The following is a 16807-nucleotide window of genomic DNA, read 5'->3' on the forward strand; positions in this document are numbered from 1 at the left end:
ACCGGTGCGAAGTACTGCGAGTAAAAAACAAAAGACGAGGGTTAGTCAGAGAGATGCGTTCATCCGCTATCTTTGCTCCAATCCCCTCGCCATTTTTTTCCACTCTCCACTCATTCGCGCTAATCCCGTTTTTTTTTTTTTTTTCGCGCCGTCCCAGGGACTAGTCCGGTAAAATCAAGTTACAGTAAAATGGATACAGTGACACCCGATAAAACGAACTCCCGTTGTAACAACACATATTTTCAAGTCCCTTGGCATTTCGTTATAACGGGGTTGCACTGCATTATGCAAATTGACCCGTCACTCCATTACCTCCAATAGCACGTCATTTGACCACAACTACCAGAATTCAACTCGCTTTTCCTTTGTTATTTAAATTATGAATCCCTAGTGGGTTTAAAAAACAATTGCTCTAATTAGAATGATAAAAAGATGAAGCGACGGATTCTGGTAGTTGTAGTCAAATGATGCCATCATGCAAACCGCCTATTGATTTCTACTAGAAGATACGGTCAAAAGATAGTATGTATATACACAAGTTTTTTCAACTTTCAAATTATATTTATATTATTATAATTATATTTTTTCACATAAATTTTGACACATCTTAAAGTATTCCTAAATTAATCTAACTATTCATCTACATTCGATATTCCTATTGCACTTATTTACATTTCATGTATCTTCGGTCAACTCATTTCAGCTCATCAACGACGGAGATACAGCGTTTGCTGGGTGAATTACAGCGAGGTAAGAAAAGCAAGAAAGCACGAGACGAAGGAAGCAGGGTTTCGGGCGATGCAATGCGTTAAGTTAATCTCAAAGAATGAACGAAGCCTTAAGTTTCTAAAGAAACTGTTGAGCTGCGATGGCAGGTAAGATAAACACTAAACTTAATATCAACTTGTAGTAGATAAAGGTAAAAAAGCTTTCCATATTCGCTACGGCGGTTAAATCACGTTTATCAACTTCAAATTAATATTTAGTTAAAGGGACTGTGTCACGGCTGATTTGAGTTAATTTTATCAAGTTTTGCCAAATACTCACTAAGAAACTTAATGTTTGCAAAGGAGTTTCTCTCTTGGATCTAAATGACAAAGCCATAGCTTCATTGCAACCAAATGTGTCTCCTGGGTGTTATACTTTAAAGTTACAGGCAAACAAGATTAACTTTGAAAACTGTTCAGCCCAACAATATTATATCAAAAACCCATATCGCAATCCGTTTCAATCTTCGTCGTTTTTGTCCATCCGTACCTTCTTCTGTATTTGGTGTGTTATTGAAATGTTCCTTCACTGTTTTAAGAAGTTATTTTTTATATTTAAACGAATTTGATGGTTATTTCCCATGCCAAAATTTAGCTAACATCAGTGACACGGTCCCTTTAAGTTAAATCTCAAAGAGTTCTCCTGGTATCATTCGTGGGAATAGCAAAGTAGAGTCCAGTGAGTTTCATCTGGGTTGGGATAATAAAAATGTCACACCACACATCAGCTTGGCAGAGAACGCGACAATTCTGTGTAAAATACGCAACTGCTACGCGTTCAGACAAATTTAAGCGTGGTTAAATGTCTATTACTGCGGCAATCAACCACCAGTCACGGGAAAAAGTTAATCCTAAAGGACGATTCTCTTTAAGTTTGATTTGTCCTCAAAATGCTCTTAAGACAGATCAGGCCTTGTGCCACGCACGCAGGAGCCTGGAGAGAGCCTGACTCTTTCAAAGCTGTGATCCACTTGCCAAGAACCGCGGCCACTCTTTCTGGTTGCCATGGCGATATGTCGAGAAGAGAAACTGCTGTAGCTAGCTGAATGACGTACGTCACTACAGGAGGAGAAAAACAAAGTAAGAGGATATATTTTATCATAAATCAAGTCAAAAGGGTAATGCATTGCTAGAAAAGAAAAAGTTTTCATACCTTTGCTTTTCGAACTCGGTGTTGTCTCCTCGATCAGTCCACACAACAAGTTCATTATTTCAGGAACTGAACTTTGTTCATTTTCAATGGCAATTCTGCATAAAACGCCTGGAAAATAGAATGTACATTTAATGACACATAATTTCATTCATTGTCAAGAAAATCTTTAAACTACTAAAATCTACCAAAAACATGAGGTACGCAACGAAAGAAATATTTCTAAAAAATAATATTTGTTACAAAGACAGAAAGAAACAAATAACCAACCAAAAAAAATAATGTTCTCCCTTAAGAAGCTTCGTCACGGACAACAAATCTTATAAAAAATTGGCCAAGTTTTTCAAGTTTGTAGATCATAATCCCTCTTAATATCGTCAGTCGAAACCATCCTTGATTATTTTCGCATTTCATTACTTCTTTGTTGTTTTTTCTACATCAGAAACTTATTATTTCGAGGCAAACGTACCTAGGAGTTGAACGCACAAAACAATCGGTGATTCTGGTAGCCTAGTTCCCGTCAGCTTTCCACAATTGGAACAAACTTCAAGCACTTCTTTATCTCCAAGGTGGTTCTGATCTTCATTCCTTTCTCCAGCAGTTGCGAAGCCCTTTCTATCACTTGTATCCTTATTTGCCAAGACAGTAACACTTGACATATCTCTAGAAACAGTAGAATCGTGGCAGTAGCAAGTTAACTTTCTGTTCTGCTCGCTGATGGACGCCGTTTCTTGTTCAGAAATATCCTTTGTTGATTCATCACTTGTATCTTTATCAGCCCAACATTTCAATACTTGCCAGATGTTGTTGATTATGAGCTCATTTAGAGTCCACTGCCAACCAAGAACACACGACAATAACTCGAGCGACTTGACAGCTTCAAACGAATGTCTGTCGAGGATCACACTTCCATCTAAAAAGAAAACAAATAAGAGACAAAACGGTCTAAGTGGATCCTAGAATGTGACCATAAAAATATTAGCTATTTAGTAGTACTTTCATGTGGTACTATTTATTATGCTATACAATATGGTTAATATGTCATGAAACCCAAGCATCACCATTCCAAAGAAAGCTAGTAATTTCATGTGGTACTGTTTATTATGCTGTACAAGGTGGCTCTAACTTTAGTCTGTGAATGATTCCCTAGTATGTGAACATTCAAGTGAAAGTTAGGTATTCATGGGGTACTATTTATTATGATGTACAAGGTGGTTCTAACTTTTAAGTCTGTGGATGAAACCCTACAGTGTGACCAAAACTGAAAACAAAAGCTATTGAGCAGTACCTTCATGTGGTACTGTTTATTATACTGTACAAGTCATGAGCACAGCATCTCGTCTTACCTTTGCCAATTCTGACACCAGCCACTCCCTCCTCATGCAGCCGTTTAATAACCTGCGACCCAAAATCTTTCATTCCCTCCTCCGTTACCGAATCATCTCCCCAGCAGCACAGGACACGCAAAATCTTGCCAAGATCCGCTGACGGAGAATTTTGAGCCCAATTCAATAACACTAACTTCAGTGTGCGAACAACGGGCGATTGTTCATCAGGCAAACAATTGGAAGACCTTTTCAGAACTTCTGGCCAAACTGTAGCCATGGCAACTATAAGCTCTAAGGCAGCGTTCTGGAAACCGTACAGGGAACGTATGATGTCATAACAAACCGTCCGAGCACAACCAAGATCTTCTTTGTGCCGGCATAAGGCTGTCAAGACACGGCTGGGAACAAAAAGAAGAAAATTAGAGACCATTAGGTTAAAGATGGTTCGTTTGTTTAGAATAAAAAGGAAAAAAAAACTTTCAAACAGTTTCTACGTTTTGAGAAGAAGGGAACGGATTGTACAGCGCCTGTATTGCTAAAAGTGGCGTAAAATGAAAGAAATAAAAATAACACCACAACGATGTAGGTTCATTCACTAGGACGGCAAACAATGCGGTAGACCAATCAGATAATGAGCCAATAAAACGACTCTGGTCAGTACCAAACCCGGGAAAACATGTCACCAGTGCAAATCGCAAGAAAAAATGTAACCCGTGGTAGGCGCGGTAAAACGTGAAACCAGTGGAAAGCGCGGGAAAATATGATGTAGTCAGTGACAAGCGCGGGAAAACATGTAACCGATGGGGGCAAGCGCGGGAAAACACATAACTGATGGCAGGCGTGTTTCAATTAACTGGCTGAAATTAAATTAACGAAGATAAATGATCATGCACGAGGCTCCACGCTCTGTTACGCTTTTAAGTGGACATTTCTATAGTTACTCTACTTACCAAAGCGACAGATCCCCTTTATTCACTTTCTTGTCGTTTGAGCTGCAACTGGCTGCCATCAAACTCCGAGAACACAGGGAAACCAACTGAGAAATTAGGTTCCCAAATAAAGTCTCACTGGAGAGCAGGGAGACCACTTCCAGCAGCCGCGACTCAAAACCGGAATTAATAGGTTTCCAGTTCCTTAACCTGTCATCAGGCTGAAACTGTTCAAGTTGATCCAGAATCTGAGGCATAAGGTCGTCTTCGCGTTCTTTTAGAAACTGAACTATAGCCGAAGCTACTGGTGTGCTGGAAGAAATGCATCTTTTAGTGGTTAGTCTCTCGACTACAACATGTAACTCAACATTGTCTTCGTACACACGGCTCAGAGTTCTAAATACGTACTTGACTTCAGCCATATGACTTGGACGAACGGAAAGAGATTTACATTTGCTTGCTTTGTTGTCAGCTGCTTTTGGCGTATTACTTGTATATTTTAACTGTTCTTCTAATACTGGCCTCTCATTGCTCCCTGCTATTGACCCATCAATATGATTATCATTGGCAACCAGTGTTGGCTTCTTATTGTCAACCAGCCTTGGCCCTTTATTAGCACTATTTTTCTTCGATGGTTGTTTCAATGTGTCTTTTTTATTTGTAGCTGTACAAGTATCCAACCGCTTTTCTAAGTTTGAGGTTTCTTGTTTTTGTGGAACTTTCGGGTTTGTTTTCATTTTCTTGCTCTGCGAGGCGTTTTTGTCTTTTGCTGATTCAGAAACCGATTGCTGAAAAGAACGCTTTTGCGAGACGTTTTCTCCTGCACAGTGCGTTGATGAGGACTGTTGTAAAGAACGCTCTGTTGAGACATTTGCTCTTGACTCCAAAACGCCTGGTTTGTCCTTAACAGGCTGATTCTTCGTTGAAATGTCCATTTTGTTCGATCCTGTTATACAACTAGTCGTGGTATTTCCTAACGATGTTCTTTTAACGCTCCTTGATGTGAGTCCAGTAAAATTCAACGGTAAGTCTTTCTTCATTTGAGAGGTCGTTCCTTGTGTATCAAAAGTCTTTTTGGTCAAAGTCAAGTTAGCGGCACAGTGTGGCTTTTCAGTGTTCAAGTCAACGCTCTTTGATGGGAGTCCAGTAAAGTTCAGCGTAAGGCCTTGCTTCATTTGTCCACGTGTATCAAAAGTCTTTTTGGTCAAAGTCAAGCTTGCAGCACAATGTGGCTTTTCAGTGTTCATGTCACTGGTTGAAATTGGAGAGGCTGGACATGCTTCATCGTCCAAAGGACCAGGTGATGAGGGAAGAGGCGAAAGTGCAGGAAGAGGAGAAAGTGCATCGTCTGAAGGACAAGGCGAAGGAGGAAGAGGAGAAAGTGCAGGAAAGTCATCCAAGAGATCTTCAAGATTGATAAACAAGGCTTTCATTGGGGAGTCCTCCTGTAGATCACAAGCAGCTGAGGAGTGCTCGGGTGGCACTGCTTTGTTAGTAGACAAAAAACATGGCAGACTAAAAGTTGTTTGACTTCCTTCAAGTTGAATCTTCTCTGCATCTAGCAAAGATGATGAGGGCCTTGCCGTTTCCCCAGATTCTCCAATTACAGTTCTAGCGTAGGACGTATGTCTTTTAGGAACCAATTGCCTTTTTCCTTTATTGGAAGTCGATGGTTCCCTAACAGCGTCAGCAGAGAGCACATCTCTCTTACAGTTAGCATGCTCCATCTCCTCATTGGAAGTCGAGGACCCTCTTTTACTCATAACTTTAGTAGACACATGTCTCTCAAAATCAGAATGTCTTCTTTCCTCGCTGGATTTCGAAGTTTCCCTAGCTTCTTTAACCACAGTATTAGACGTAGGCACATCTCTCACACAATCAGAACTCTTTCTTGGCTCATTGTAAGTCGAAAACTCCTCCCCTTCCTCAATCACAATTCTGCAAGAGGGCATATCTCTCTCTAAATTAGGATTCTTTCTAACCTCATCAGAGGTTGAGGAACCTTCTTGAATTCCGGCTCTAGAAGAAAGCACATCTCCCTCCAAATCAGAATTCTTTCTCGAAGGTTCCACAGTTACGATAGATATTTTTTGTTGCGCACTGGAATCTTGCTCTTCAGAGCATTTAACCAACTGCTCTTCAGTTGAGCATTCTTGCATTGCCTTGTCAGAGGCATGTGAAAGGTCGTCTCCTTCTATCATTAAGTTGCTGTGTTTTGAGGTTTCATCCTTATGTTTCCCTGTCGAGGAGTATTCTGTTGTTGTTGTTGCTGCTGCTTCTGTTGTTGTTTTCTTTTCACAAATCGCAGAAAGGTGATTAAAACCAACTTCGACAGTCGAGCTACCAGCTTCACTTATTTCACCTTTTGAAGAGCCAATGGAAGTACTTGTATCTTTGCCAGACACTTCGCATAATAAGGAATCTGCAATACTCTCCATCTCTGATGAGGAGAGAATTTCTTCCATTGTTCTATTTTCAATTTTACTACCAACACAAATTGCAGATTGCTCAGATAAATCTGAACTCTTTTTCTCTGTTGTACAACTGGAGTGTTCTTGAATATCATGACCAAGGGACTCAGTTTGGTGAGACGCTTCCTTATCGACTTCAAGAACAAAATCAACATCCAACTCCTCGTGAACTGCTTCCAAACTTTCAAGGATGTTGTTATTCTCTTCAAGAGATTTCTCTGTCCGTTTAGATATGTTCTCGTCAGTTTGTGACTGTGAGGTCTGGCCGTTACAATGAAATCTTTCGGTAATTTTACTGTACTGTGAAGTTTGGTCTTTTTCTGTATTTGTTACCTCATTCTCAATGTTACTAGTCAAAGTGCTTTCGATATTCTCATTGCAAAGTTTGGGTGAAAGCATATTATGGACGTTGGGATTTTCTTCATTAGACATGTTAACAGGAGCATCACCTTTAATTTTAGATCCAGATTCGGAAGTGGCAGAAAAATTCTGTTCGATGTCTTTCTCAAGTTCAGTGGATACGGTTGTAGCAATTTTCACTTCAGACACTGAGGACACATTTGAATTGTCTTCATTTGCTACTTGTTCTAACAGCAGGGCTGTTGTGTTATCAAGCTCATTACCGTTTCTATGGTGACAAGTAACATCCGATTCTACTTCCGCCAAAATTACATCAGAGTTGTCTTCATTAGCTACTTGTAACTCAAGCCCGCCATCGTTTCCATGGTGATAGGTGACATTTGCTTCCACTTCCGCTGAAAATACATCTGAATTGTCTTCGATTCCTACTGGATCCTCTAAGTCTGACAGCGAAGCTACCGAGCGCTCATTGACGTTTTCATGGTGAAGAATGACGTCATCAACATGAGAACTCGATGCATCGGACAAGAAACTTTGTGAGTTTTCTTCAACATGTACTTTGAGTTCGATTGCTTGCGAGTTTTCAGTGAATGCCTCCTTAGTATCTGCAAGCGCATTTTCATTGTTTTCACTTGTTGCAGCCTTCAATTTTTCAACTTTGCTTGCTTTAGAATTACTATTTAAGCCGGTATCAGACATCTCTAAAGGCTGTTCCCGGGTTGATTTTAGCTCCTTTCCAGTCTCTCTTTCTGACGAACTGTCAGCGTCAGACGAGGTACTAAGTTTCATTGCTTTAGCCCTGGATCGAGTCATGACACGCGGCTTCGGTGACGCCACTCTGCGCTTTCCTTTCCGTTGAGGACTGGGCATTACTGCTTTGCGTTTCTCTGCCTTTGAAAGTTTTGTAGTTTGAGCAAACTCATCGTCGTCTTTTTCAGTATTACAGGACTCACTTTTTACATTGTGCGAATCTTCGTTCATGTCTGTGTGGACATCACCTTTTTGAATCATTGTTAAGCGTTTTGAAGTCCCCTCTTCTGGATTAGCAGCGTCGCAGTTGGCGAAAGAAACGTCCTTAGAAACTTTTAGTTTAGAAGCACTCGCCTCATTTGTAGCCTGTCTCATTGAAGATTCACTCTCAATTTTTCCATTATCTGCATTATTATTTGTGTTACTTGCTTCTTCAAAACGGTTTTCCATATCATCACGAACATCTTGAGCTTTGCTTCTAGTTTTCATAGAACTCGCTACTAATTTCTTATCCTTATTATGATCACCAATAAGCATGTCTGCTAGATCACCCAGACTATAATCACTATCGCCATCATCACTTGCATTCCCATCACCCTCGCTGCTACTTCCACTGCCACTTTCTTCCTCGGAGGCGCTACTGGATTCCAGTGTCTCTCTGTCGGGACTGGGCGGTAGGGGACTGAGAGCAGGTCCTATATCGGATAGCACAGTAAGTTCCTCAATAACTTGCGTCAGGTGCTGATTTGGATGCAGGTCTGAGGATGAAGTCTGTTTAGGTTCCTTGGAGATCTGAGGTATTTCAGGGGCTTTTCGTCGCTGCCTGCAAGAAATGATTTAAAAAAGTTTAGATTTCACGAAAGGTTATTTTGTAATGGCGACCGGAAACAACTACAGCGAAAAAGATGTTTGATTCGACGTCATCTCTGGGACTTAAAAGCGTGTCATACTTGAGCTCTATAGCACTTGAAACTTTCATTCGCTACAGATAAAAGCTATTTGCAGCAGAGTTACAAGTATTTTATGACCTCATTTCTAACGTCTGTAAAATTGACGCTACACCTGTAAAATAGACTTGCCTACAAGTCGAGTCAAGAGCGGAAGCGCGACCAACTACAGCCAAACCGGAAGAGAGAAGAGAACGACAATAGAAGGTATAAAAATATTATAGGATAGGATAGGAGGACGAGACGGAATTTTTTATTGAGAAAGTTAATGCATAAACAGTACCATGCTACCAGTCATCTGTCTGTTGTTAGAGCTCACCCTACCTTCGTTTAGGCGTCTTTCCGTTTATATTTTCTTCAAGGGCTTTTGCTGTAAAAATCAAAGGTCAGATAAGCTAGCAATCAAGGAGCAATTTGTAAAAACAAGATCTGGGGACAGAGAAGAGTGGAAAATGGAAAAAAAAAATCTTAGAAAACTATAAGCCAGTTGACTACATGTAGATACAGACGGTTGAAACCAAACGTTAAAGAAAGCTATGTCAAGGATAGAGAATAAAATATTACTTTTCATTTCATACATGTACAGTGTAGAGTGAACAAATGACAATTTATACATGCAGAATGCAGTAGGTTTTAACTAATTCCATAAGCTAGCCCTGACGTCAACATAATAAAAAAAAAAATATTATCACAAATTTCCCTTACTAGTGCACACGTTTTTATTTCAAATAATTTGGAAGAACTGGCAATGTTAAGAAACTCCAACACTGTTTAGGTATCAATATTATTTTAGTATTTCTCATTATGGTCATGATAACAAACAAAGAAAAATAAGAAGCAAACTGGTTATAAAACAATCAAACCAAAAATCAGTTTAAACCAAAACACATACATGGCACTGTGTACATGACATATCTTACACTAACCAAACTCTGCATCAAGCTTGACACTTTGAATTTCCTCCTGTTTTGAAGGAGAGAAATAACTATCAGACACAGTTACTTAATATCTATCAAAGTCTGTACACACGTTTTGGCCCTCCAATATACGCAGGTGTACATGTATTGCCACTGACTAAGAAGAAAAAGGTTAAATCAATTGCATCTCTGTACCAGGAAAGTTAATTTTGAACCCCTACTATCAGCCACCTCCCTTAGGCAGACACTTTCTCAAGGTCCCAGCCACATACAATCATTACATTTTTTTAACCTCCCATATGCAGACAGTACCTTTCCTAAGCAGACACTTTCTGGCCCAAGGGTGTCTGCTTACAGGAGGCTCAAATGTAACAGCAACAATTTACCTTTGATTTCTCAAGCTGTTGCTCAAGTTTTGTAGTCTTTCTCTTGGCTTGACTCAGCAATCCTTTCAATTCTTTACTTTGCTCTACAGAAAGAAAAGAATGTTCATCACCTTAAAAACAATGAAACTTAAACAACAAACAGTTGTCTTGACACAAAAACAGAAATGAGAAGAAACAAACCTTTTTCTTTCTTCAGCTGTTCCTGCAGCTTGGCAATGGTTGTCTCACTTTTCTGCAAGCTGTGAAAGAAACATTGCAATTGATCAGAGACCCTGGGAAAGAGGTTGCCAGAAACAATGGCTTGACAATCCCAATTAGTAACTATTGTTTCTTCACAGCGGTATACTACGTCTTGCTTAACACGGCGTTCAGTGACGTTTGTCCAAGAGGAGGTTGAGCTTTCTGCGGCACAACAGCGCAGCAAGGAGGAGGTTTCGCCGCGTGCTAATGGGTAAGTAGTTTTGGGCAGTACTGTATCTTCCAATTTCATTAATCACTGGAAAGGTATGATTTTAGAACAAGATGTATAAAACTGACCTCAGCCAGTTCTACAGGCATTACCATTATGATCAACACAAGAGGCTAGTAAAAAAATTCTTACTGACTATAACTAAATATCAATTGACCTTTTCTTTTGTTTTTGCATGTCATGTGCTTGAACTTGTTTCTCCAATCTCCATGCACACTCTTGCTCCTCCTTGATTTTTGCCGTACTCAGCAACTCAGCATTTGTTTTCTGTATAAAAGATATGAATGTGTACAACTCATTAGACAAGTCAACTTATCAACAATATATTGTGATGCACTACAAACTCCTAAGGTGTACAACCTGTATGCAAAACATCTGCAATATGATACGGGATCCTTTAAACAAGATAATCAACATCTAACAGTGTTGCTAATAGAGAACATTATCAACTGCTCAAGGAGATGTTCATAACATATATGTACATGTTTCATAATTTATGTTAATATGGCCAGGCAATAAATCAGTGATGATAATTTAATATTTCAAGCTAATCTGAGCAGAAAGTGTTGTACGGCAATGAACACAAGAGTTACAAATGCACTAAAAAATTGTCCAAAATTGCCTACTTCCTTCTTGTAGGGTTCTCATAATATTGTGCAAATGATTATTAATTAATTTATTAATTTTCAATAAATTAAGTAAAAACAACTTGGTTATTTAATCAAATAACAAATCATTACGTAAATACTAACAGTCAAATACCTCAAAATTCTGCAGCTTTTCACGTAACTCTGTAATGGTTGAATCAGCTAAAGATTTTTCCCTGTGCAATCTTGCTACATTCTGGAACAAACAAGAATATGTTCAGATTCTGCCACTTAATTAGATTGTGACATTGCTAATTTGACATTATGACAGTGCATAATTCAACATTGGAAGTTATATACTCAGGATATAGGATGCTTAGATGATCCCAGGAACATACCACCCAGCCTCTGCTGGTAAAAATATTATATATTTTTTAATCAAAGGACTGTGCTTGGGAAGATTCTTGCCAAAGGATAAAACAAGTGTAAAATGGCAAAGCTCAAATTGTTGGTCACTGGATCCTGAATCCAATGCATACAAATTTTAGACCACAACTACACCATCCACACTAACGCACTACATTAAGTTCAAACAGACAAACAGGGCAAATACATGCAATGAAGTCGATTCATAAGTACCTTTCTAAGCGGTTCACTGGAATGCAATGATCTGTCCAGCTGACTTTGCAAAGCTTCTATTTTCCTGCAATTAAATCAGCACACAAAACAAGTGTCTACATTCTGATGTAATGTATATGAAATGATTCATATATGAACTGCGGATGTATATGAAAGTGACAAATGATCGTCGCAGTGAATTTCCAATTTAAGCAATTGGAATAAAGAAGCCTGAAAAAATTCAGGGCTTCAACGGGATTCGAACCCGTGACCTCGGCGATACCGGTGCGATGCTCTACCAACTGATTCTCTACTGACTCTACCAACTTATTCCAATTGCTTAAATTGGAAATTCACTGCGACGATCATTTGTCACTTTCATATACATCCGCAGTTCATATATGAATCATTTCATATACATTACATCATTTCACTCCTCTCACGGGAAAATATGAACTCACAATTGACCTCGCTCCCAACGTGTGGCTTCAATAGCTCAGTTGGTAGAGCATCGCACCGGTATCGCGGAGGTCACGGGTTCGAATCCCGTTGAAGCCCTGAATTTTTTTCAGGCTTCTTTATTCCAATTGCTTAAATTGGAAATTCACTGCGACGATCATTTGTCACTGTCTACATTCTGTTGGAACAGAAGGCAGGTTGCACATGTAAATGTACCACAACTTTTGGATGGCAATGGACCACTTCACTTTTGCCTTTCCATGCCAGTACATGTAGAACATAAATAATTATGCTCCCACCTCAAACTCATTACAACCAATGGGTTATTACAGGGCTGCAAATATTTTTTCCCTTGAAAGGACATGTGTCCGACTAAGTCACCATTTTGATAGAACACAACAAAAGTGAGGTTGGACGACATCATATTACAGCACTGCTGGATATGTGAACCTGCTAATCAAATGTGTTGTCAACGCAGAACATTGGTGTTTGCACTGGAAGTGTTTGCACTGGAAAGCAAAAGGAAAAGTTGTCCAGACATTCCGTCTGACCACAGTTGGAATTTCATCTGACAATGGCAAACTGTGGTCGGCCAGGGCTGTTATTCTAAACATAATCTATGTGGCATTGTCAGGGCAAACATCATTCCTTAGTTTCTTGATGTTTTCCATAATTTAAGCAAATGGAAGTAGCATTGGGATTCTCATCCCAGCTTTAGTATTGACTAATGGTGACAACCTTCTGACAGATGATTAAATACTGGATTCCCAGCTGAACATTTTCAGGACCTCTTAATAGAACTGTATGCTAAGTGTACACTAACAACACCCAATAGCCCTTATGCATGTTTACGTCAGACTGCCTAGTTTCACCACCAAGCCTCGCTTTCGAAGTGCAAACTTGTAAATTTTATCATAAACAAATTCCCAATGCAGCAAAGATGAAAAGAATACCCACGTGAAAACTGCATGAAAGTGGCAGAAGGTTCGGAGTAATTCATGTAAACGAGGCTTGGTGGTGAATTTTAAGCATATGACGTTATCACGCATAAGGCCTATTACACTGGCAAACATTATTTTGTTTTTAAATTAATAATTTCCCATCTTTTTATCATTTACATGTATATCTCATACACATTTAAATCGTATATCTAGTATAGTTGTGTAGCTGTCTCACTTTTGAGCTGCCTCAAACTTTAATGCATTGTCTGTGGCCTGCTGATGATGTTTATCAGATTCTGCAGGATGTTAAGGAGGGGATATGATAGTCACATACAGTTATGTATCAATAATATAATAAAAAGATGGGGAGACTGCACGGACAGTTACTCAAGTTTCATGCACAAGGCGATTATCAGGCTGTGCCATTAATGGCAGTCCAAAGAAAATTTAAACTACTCTCATGGAGGGCGGTTTGAGTGATCCTGCTTCTGATTGGCTGCATAAAACTTTTTTTCGTGCCTGCACTTGGTGATTAATTCAACCGCCCTCTATGAGTGTAGTTTAAATTTTCTTTCGACTGCCATAAACGGCACAGTCTGATGATTGCCTTGTGTGTGAAACTTGAGTAACTGTCTGTGCAGTCTCTATCTTTTTATTATTAATAGTATTCCGCTCTGCATGTATTTGCATCGAGCACTGGTACGATTGTGTGAAACCATTTACACTTTTCTTTGTTTACAATGTATCAATATACATTTTGTATATGCTGTGGTTCAAGTTTACCCTTGCTACAGTCTGGTAGCTTCATTCGTTTTATAATCATAAATTACCATACACAAGTCAAGAACATAGATCGAAAATACCAAAGTGTACCAAGGGTAAAATTGAACCACAACCTAATGTATATCTACATGTACATCCCCGATTTGAATTAAACCCCTAAGGGAGACCAATTTGGGCATGTCTCAAGTTATTTTACCCCTAAAAGATACCATTTTTCCAGGGATGTAGCTAAGAAATAACTTCACAGGCTTGCTGAAAAGCCCAGCTGGCTCTTCTGGTCTCTATACCTTCAAAATTAGCCCAAATCTTTGTTTCAAGGTGAAATTTCAGCCGGTGATAAGTTCTCTTTCAACGGGTGAAATTAGCCAGTAGCCGGCTCTTAGCTACATCCCTGTTTTTCATGCAAGATCGGTCTAGACTGCCAACTCTGTATAATGGCCTTTTATATTTAATTTTCTTCACATGCAGCTCTAAACAAAACCTTAAAAGCTTAAAGTATTGGCTTTCTCTGAGACCTAAATCTGTTATTTACACCCCTATATAGTGACTGTCAGCATTTATACTGTATAAATCACAATACACTCTACAGTATGTTCAATATTTTTAAATGTCAGATGAAAATCAGAGATCACTGTGCTTGTAAATGCATTTAGATTGTAAGGATCAATAAAAGGATACCATGGCATTTCTGCTGGTACTTTTTTATCAGCTCACTAAAAAAAAACACAAGAAGCACATTTAGTAAACAACCTACATTTTGTAATGAAAATCTCTGACTTATGGTTTTAAAAGAATATCCGTATGATAACTGTAATAATATACACACTCTGTTGAAATAATCTTTTCTTTGACCATCCTTAAAGTCAGTGAATGTTCTTTCTTAGAAGCCTCAAGTGCCTGAAAAAAGGAAAGGAAAGTTAAATTACTGTAGGGGCACAAAAAGTGTTCTGCCACAATAAAGGTAACTAGTTCAAGGAGATAATACAACAAACAAATGTATTCAAGCAAAAAATAATGTATTTACTAGCAGGGGTATTTTGCAGAATGCAGAACACAGAATGATGGAATGGCGAAATGGCAGAACAGTGATAGTTTAACCAACAGTGATAGTATAACCAACAATTAAAAGCTAACCGCAAACAAAACCGGAGTAAAAGCTAACCGCAAGCAAACCAGAGTGAAAGCGAAACGCAAGCAAACCGCTGACCATCACTCTCATTCTGCATTTGGTATTCTACATTCTGCAAAAACACCCTGCCTTGTAAACACTAGTTAGCCTGGGTTGCAGACAAACTAAGCCCTGGTGTAGTACTGGTTTTAGTTCGTCTGCAAAACCGACTAACTCTAGAAAGATTTCACACACTGTTAATACATGACCATTGTCTAGCCATAAAAATAATAGAGTTGTATGAGTGGGGTTGTCATAATTATGAATAGAGGCTCAATTTCATGAACAAAGACCAGACTCAAGAGAGCAGCGGAAACCAAGCCTATATTAACAGGTTGTACTGTATAGGTTCAAATTAACTACATGTAACACTAACTCCTTGAAAATAATGGCCATGACAGACATAACTTCACAGTAATTCTGACATCCAACAACTCTTACATGTACATACACTGTACCTGCAAAAATAATATGACTTTTAATTGTTCCAATAAACAGGACCCACGTACATTTACTAGTGAGCACTGTATTCTGCTGCTTAATGAAATTCTTTCATGTATACACGAAACTCTTGAAGGTGTAAACACGCGTGCATATGATAAAGAAATTGACATGAAAAAGACGAAAAAAGTGCTACATGCACAGCTGCCTGTAGAATGAGAATCGAATGGATACCAAGGTAGCACCAGTTACAATACAGTTGATTTAAAATCTCTGATGGTGGCATGAAACAATTTTTGTACTATTGTTAAAATCATTCAACATATCGAATACTTCATATGATGCTTTAAACGGTTTCAAGATGAAACAACGCAACAATTTGACAAGATACATGTTGGACGTCACGGGTACGTATTTTTACTGTTGAGAAAAGTTCCTTGGAAGATTTGATACAAACCTCCTTCAGTTTTGCACATGAAGAGCACAAGGGATCACTGGAGCTTTCAGTTGTTGTATCAACCATTCTCGCGGTTGACATTCTAGCTCGGAAGACCAGAATTTACTGTCAATCTGCAATCACCTCTGCATGCTGTACCGCCATTTTGACTAGACCGGCGGAAACCTGGTAACTAGAAAGCGTATCAATCTCGACACCAGTCTTCCGTCTTCCCGACGCATTGTGAAAAATCTTCCCGAGATCTAGATGTAAGTTTATCGCGGATTCAACAGAAATGACAGAAATATTCACATAATTTTATATTCGGGGCAGGATATTTTATCTTCAACTATGTAATACCAATGTTATATTTCAAAAATGTGCTATAAGAATGGTAAGGTGGGGCCGGGGTGGGAAGGGAGGGAGAGGGGGCTCAGATCACTGACATTTTACATGATCTTTCTCGAAATTGGGGCTGACGGTAACAAAATCACAACTCACGGTAAAGTAAGCCTAGACGTTATTTTCCACCCGCTCTGTATCTTATAGTTGTAGTGCGCATTTTTATACCGAGGAAAGATGTCTTTCTTTGAAGAACTGTAGAACCGGTCGGTAAAGACAGTGAAGTATGTAAGCTTAAGTATAAATGATTTTAGTCTGAAAAACGGCGTGTCCTCGAGGGCAAAGTAAACCCTCTTACATATTTTAAGCTAAAAGAAAAAACAGAGGAAATAATGGATATAAACTGATTATAAATTCCATCCATTCCAGATTGAGCTTTGTTAAGAATAAAGGTACTCAAAAGAAGACCTATTTATTCTTCACCAGTTGCATTTATTGCAAAATAAAAGTCATTTAAATCATGTTCTGTTTGTCTTCACCCGTAAAGAAGACTTGGCT

The 16807-nt window shown here is 39.0% G+C and overlaps 1 protein-coding gene across 2 annotated transcripts; it reads right to left on the reverse strand.

Moving 5' to 3' along the window:
* Nucleotides 1-1531: 1531 nt before the first annotated feature.
* Nucleotides 1532-16089, reverse strand: LOC144629535 (uncharacterized). Of its 2 annotated transcripts, XM_078487765.1 has the most exons (17): nucleotides 15929-16089; nucleotides 14689-14759; nucleotides 14541-14575; nucleotides 13315-13375; nucleotides 11701-11764; nucleotides 11237-11317; nucleotides 10632-10741; nucleotides 10186-10244; nucleotides 10006-10088; nucleotides 9629-9665; nucleotides 9027-9072; nucleotides 5358-8578; nucleotides 4196-5228; nucleotides 3264-3643; nucleotides 2387-2830; nucleotides 1921-2028; nucleotides 1532-1826 (listed from the first exon to the last, which is right to left on the reverse strand). In XM_078487765.1, the coding sequence occupies exons 1-17, from the start codon at nucleotides 16007-16009 to the stop codon at nucleotides 1636-1638; spliced, it is 6105 nt and encodes a 2034-aa protein (XP_078343891.1). In that variant the 5' UTR covers nucleotides 16010-16089; the 3' UTR covers nucleotides 1532-1635. The 2 variants fall into 2 exon arrangements, with proteins under 2 accessions (XP_078343891.1, XP_078343890.1); XM_078487764.1 differs by having other exon boundaries at nucleotides 4196-8578.
* Nucleotides 16090-16807: the final 718 nt, after the last annotated feature.

This window comes from Oculina patagonica, chromosome 11 (genome assembly GCF_052425735.1).
Source record: "Oculina patagonica isolate OP01 chromosome 11, crgOcupat, whole genome shotgun sequence".
NCBI classification, from domain to species: Eukaryota; Metazoa; Cnidaria; class Anthozoa; order Scleractinia; family Oculinidae; genus Oculina; species Oculina patagonica.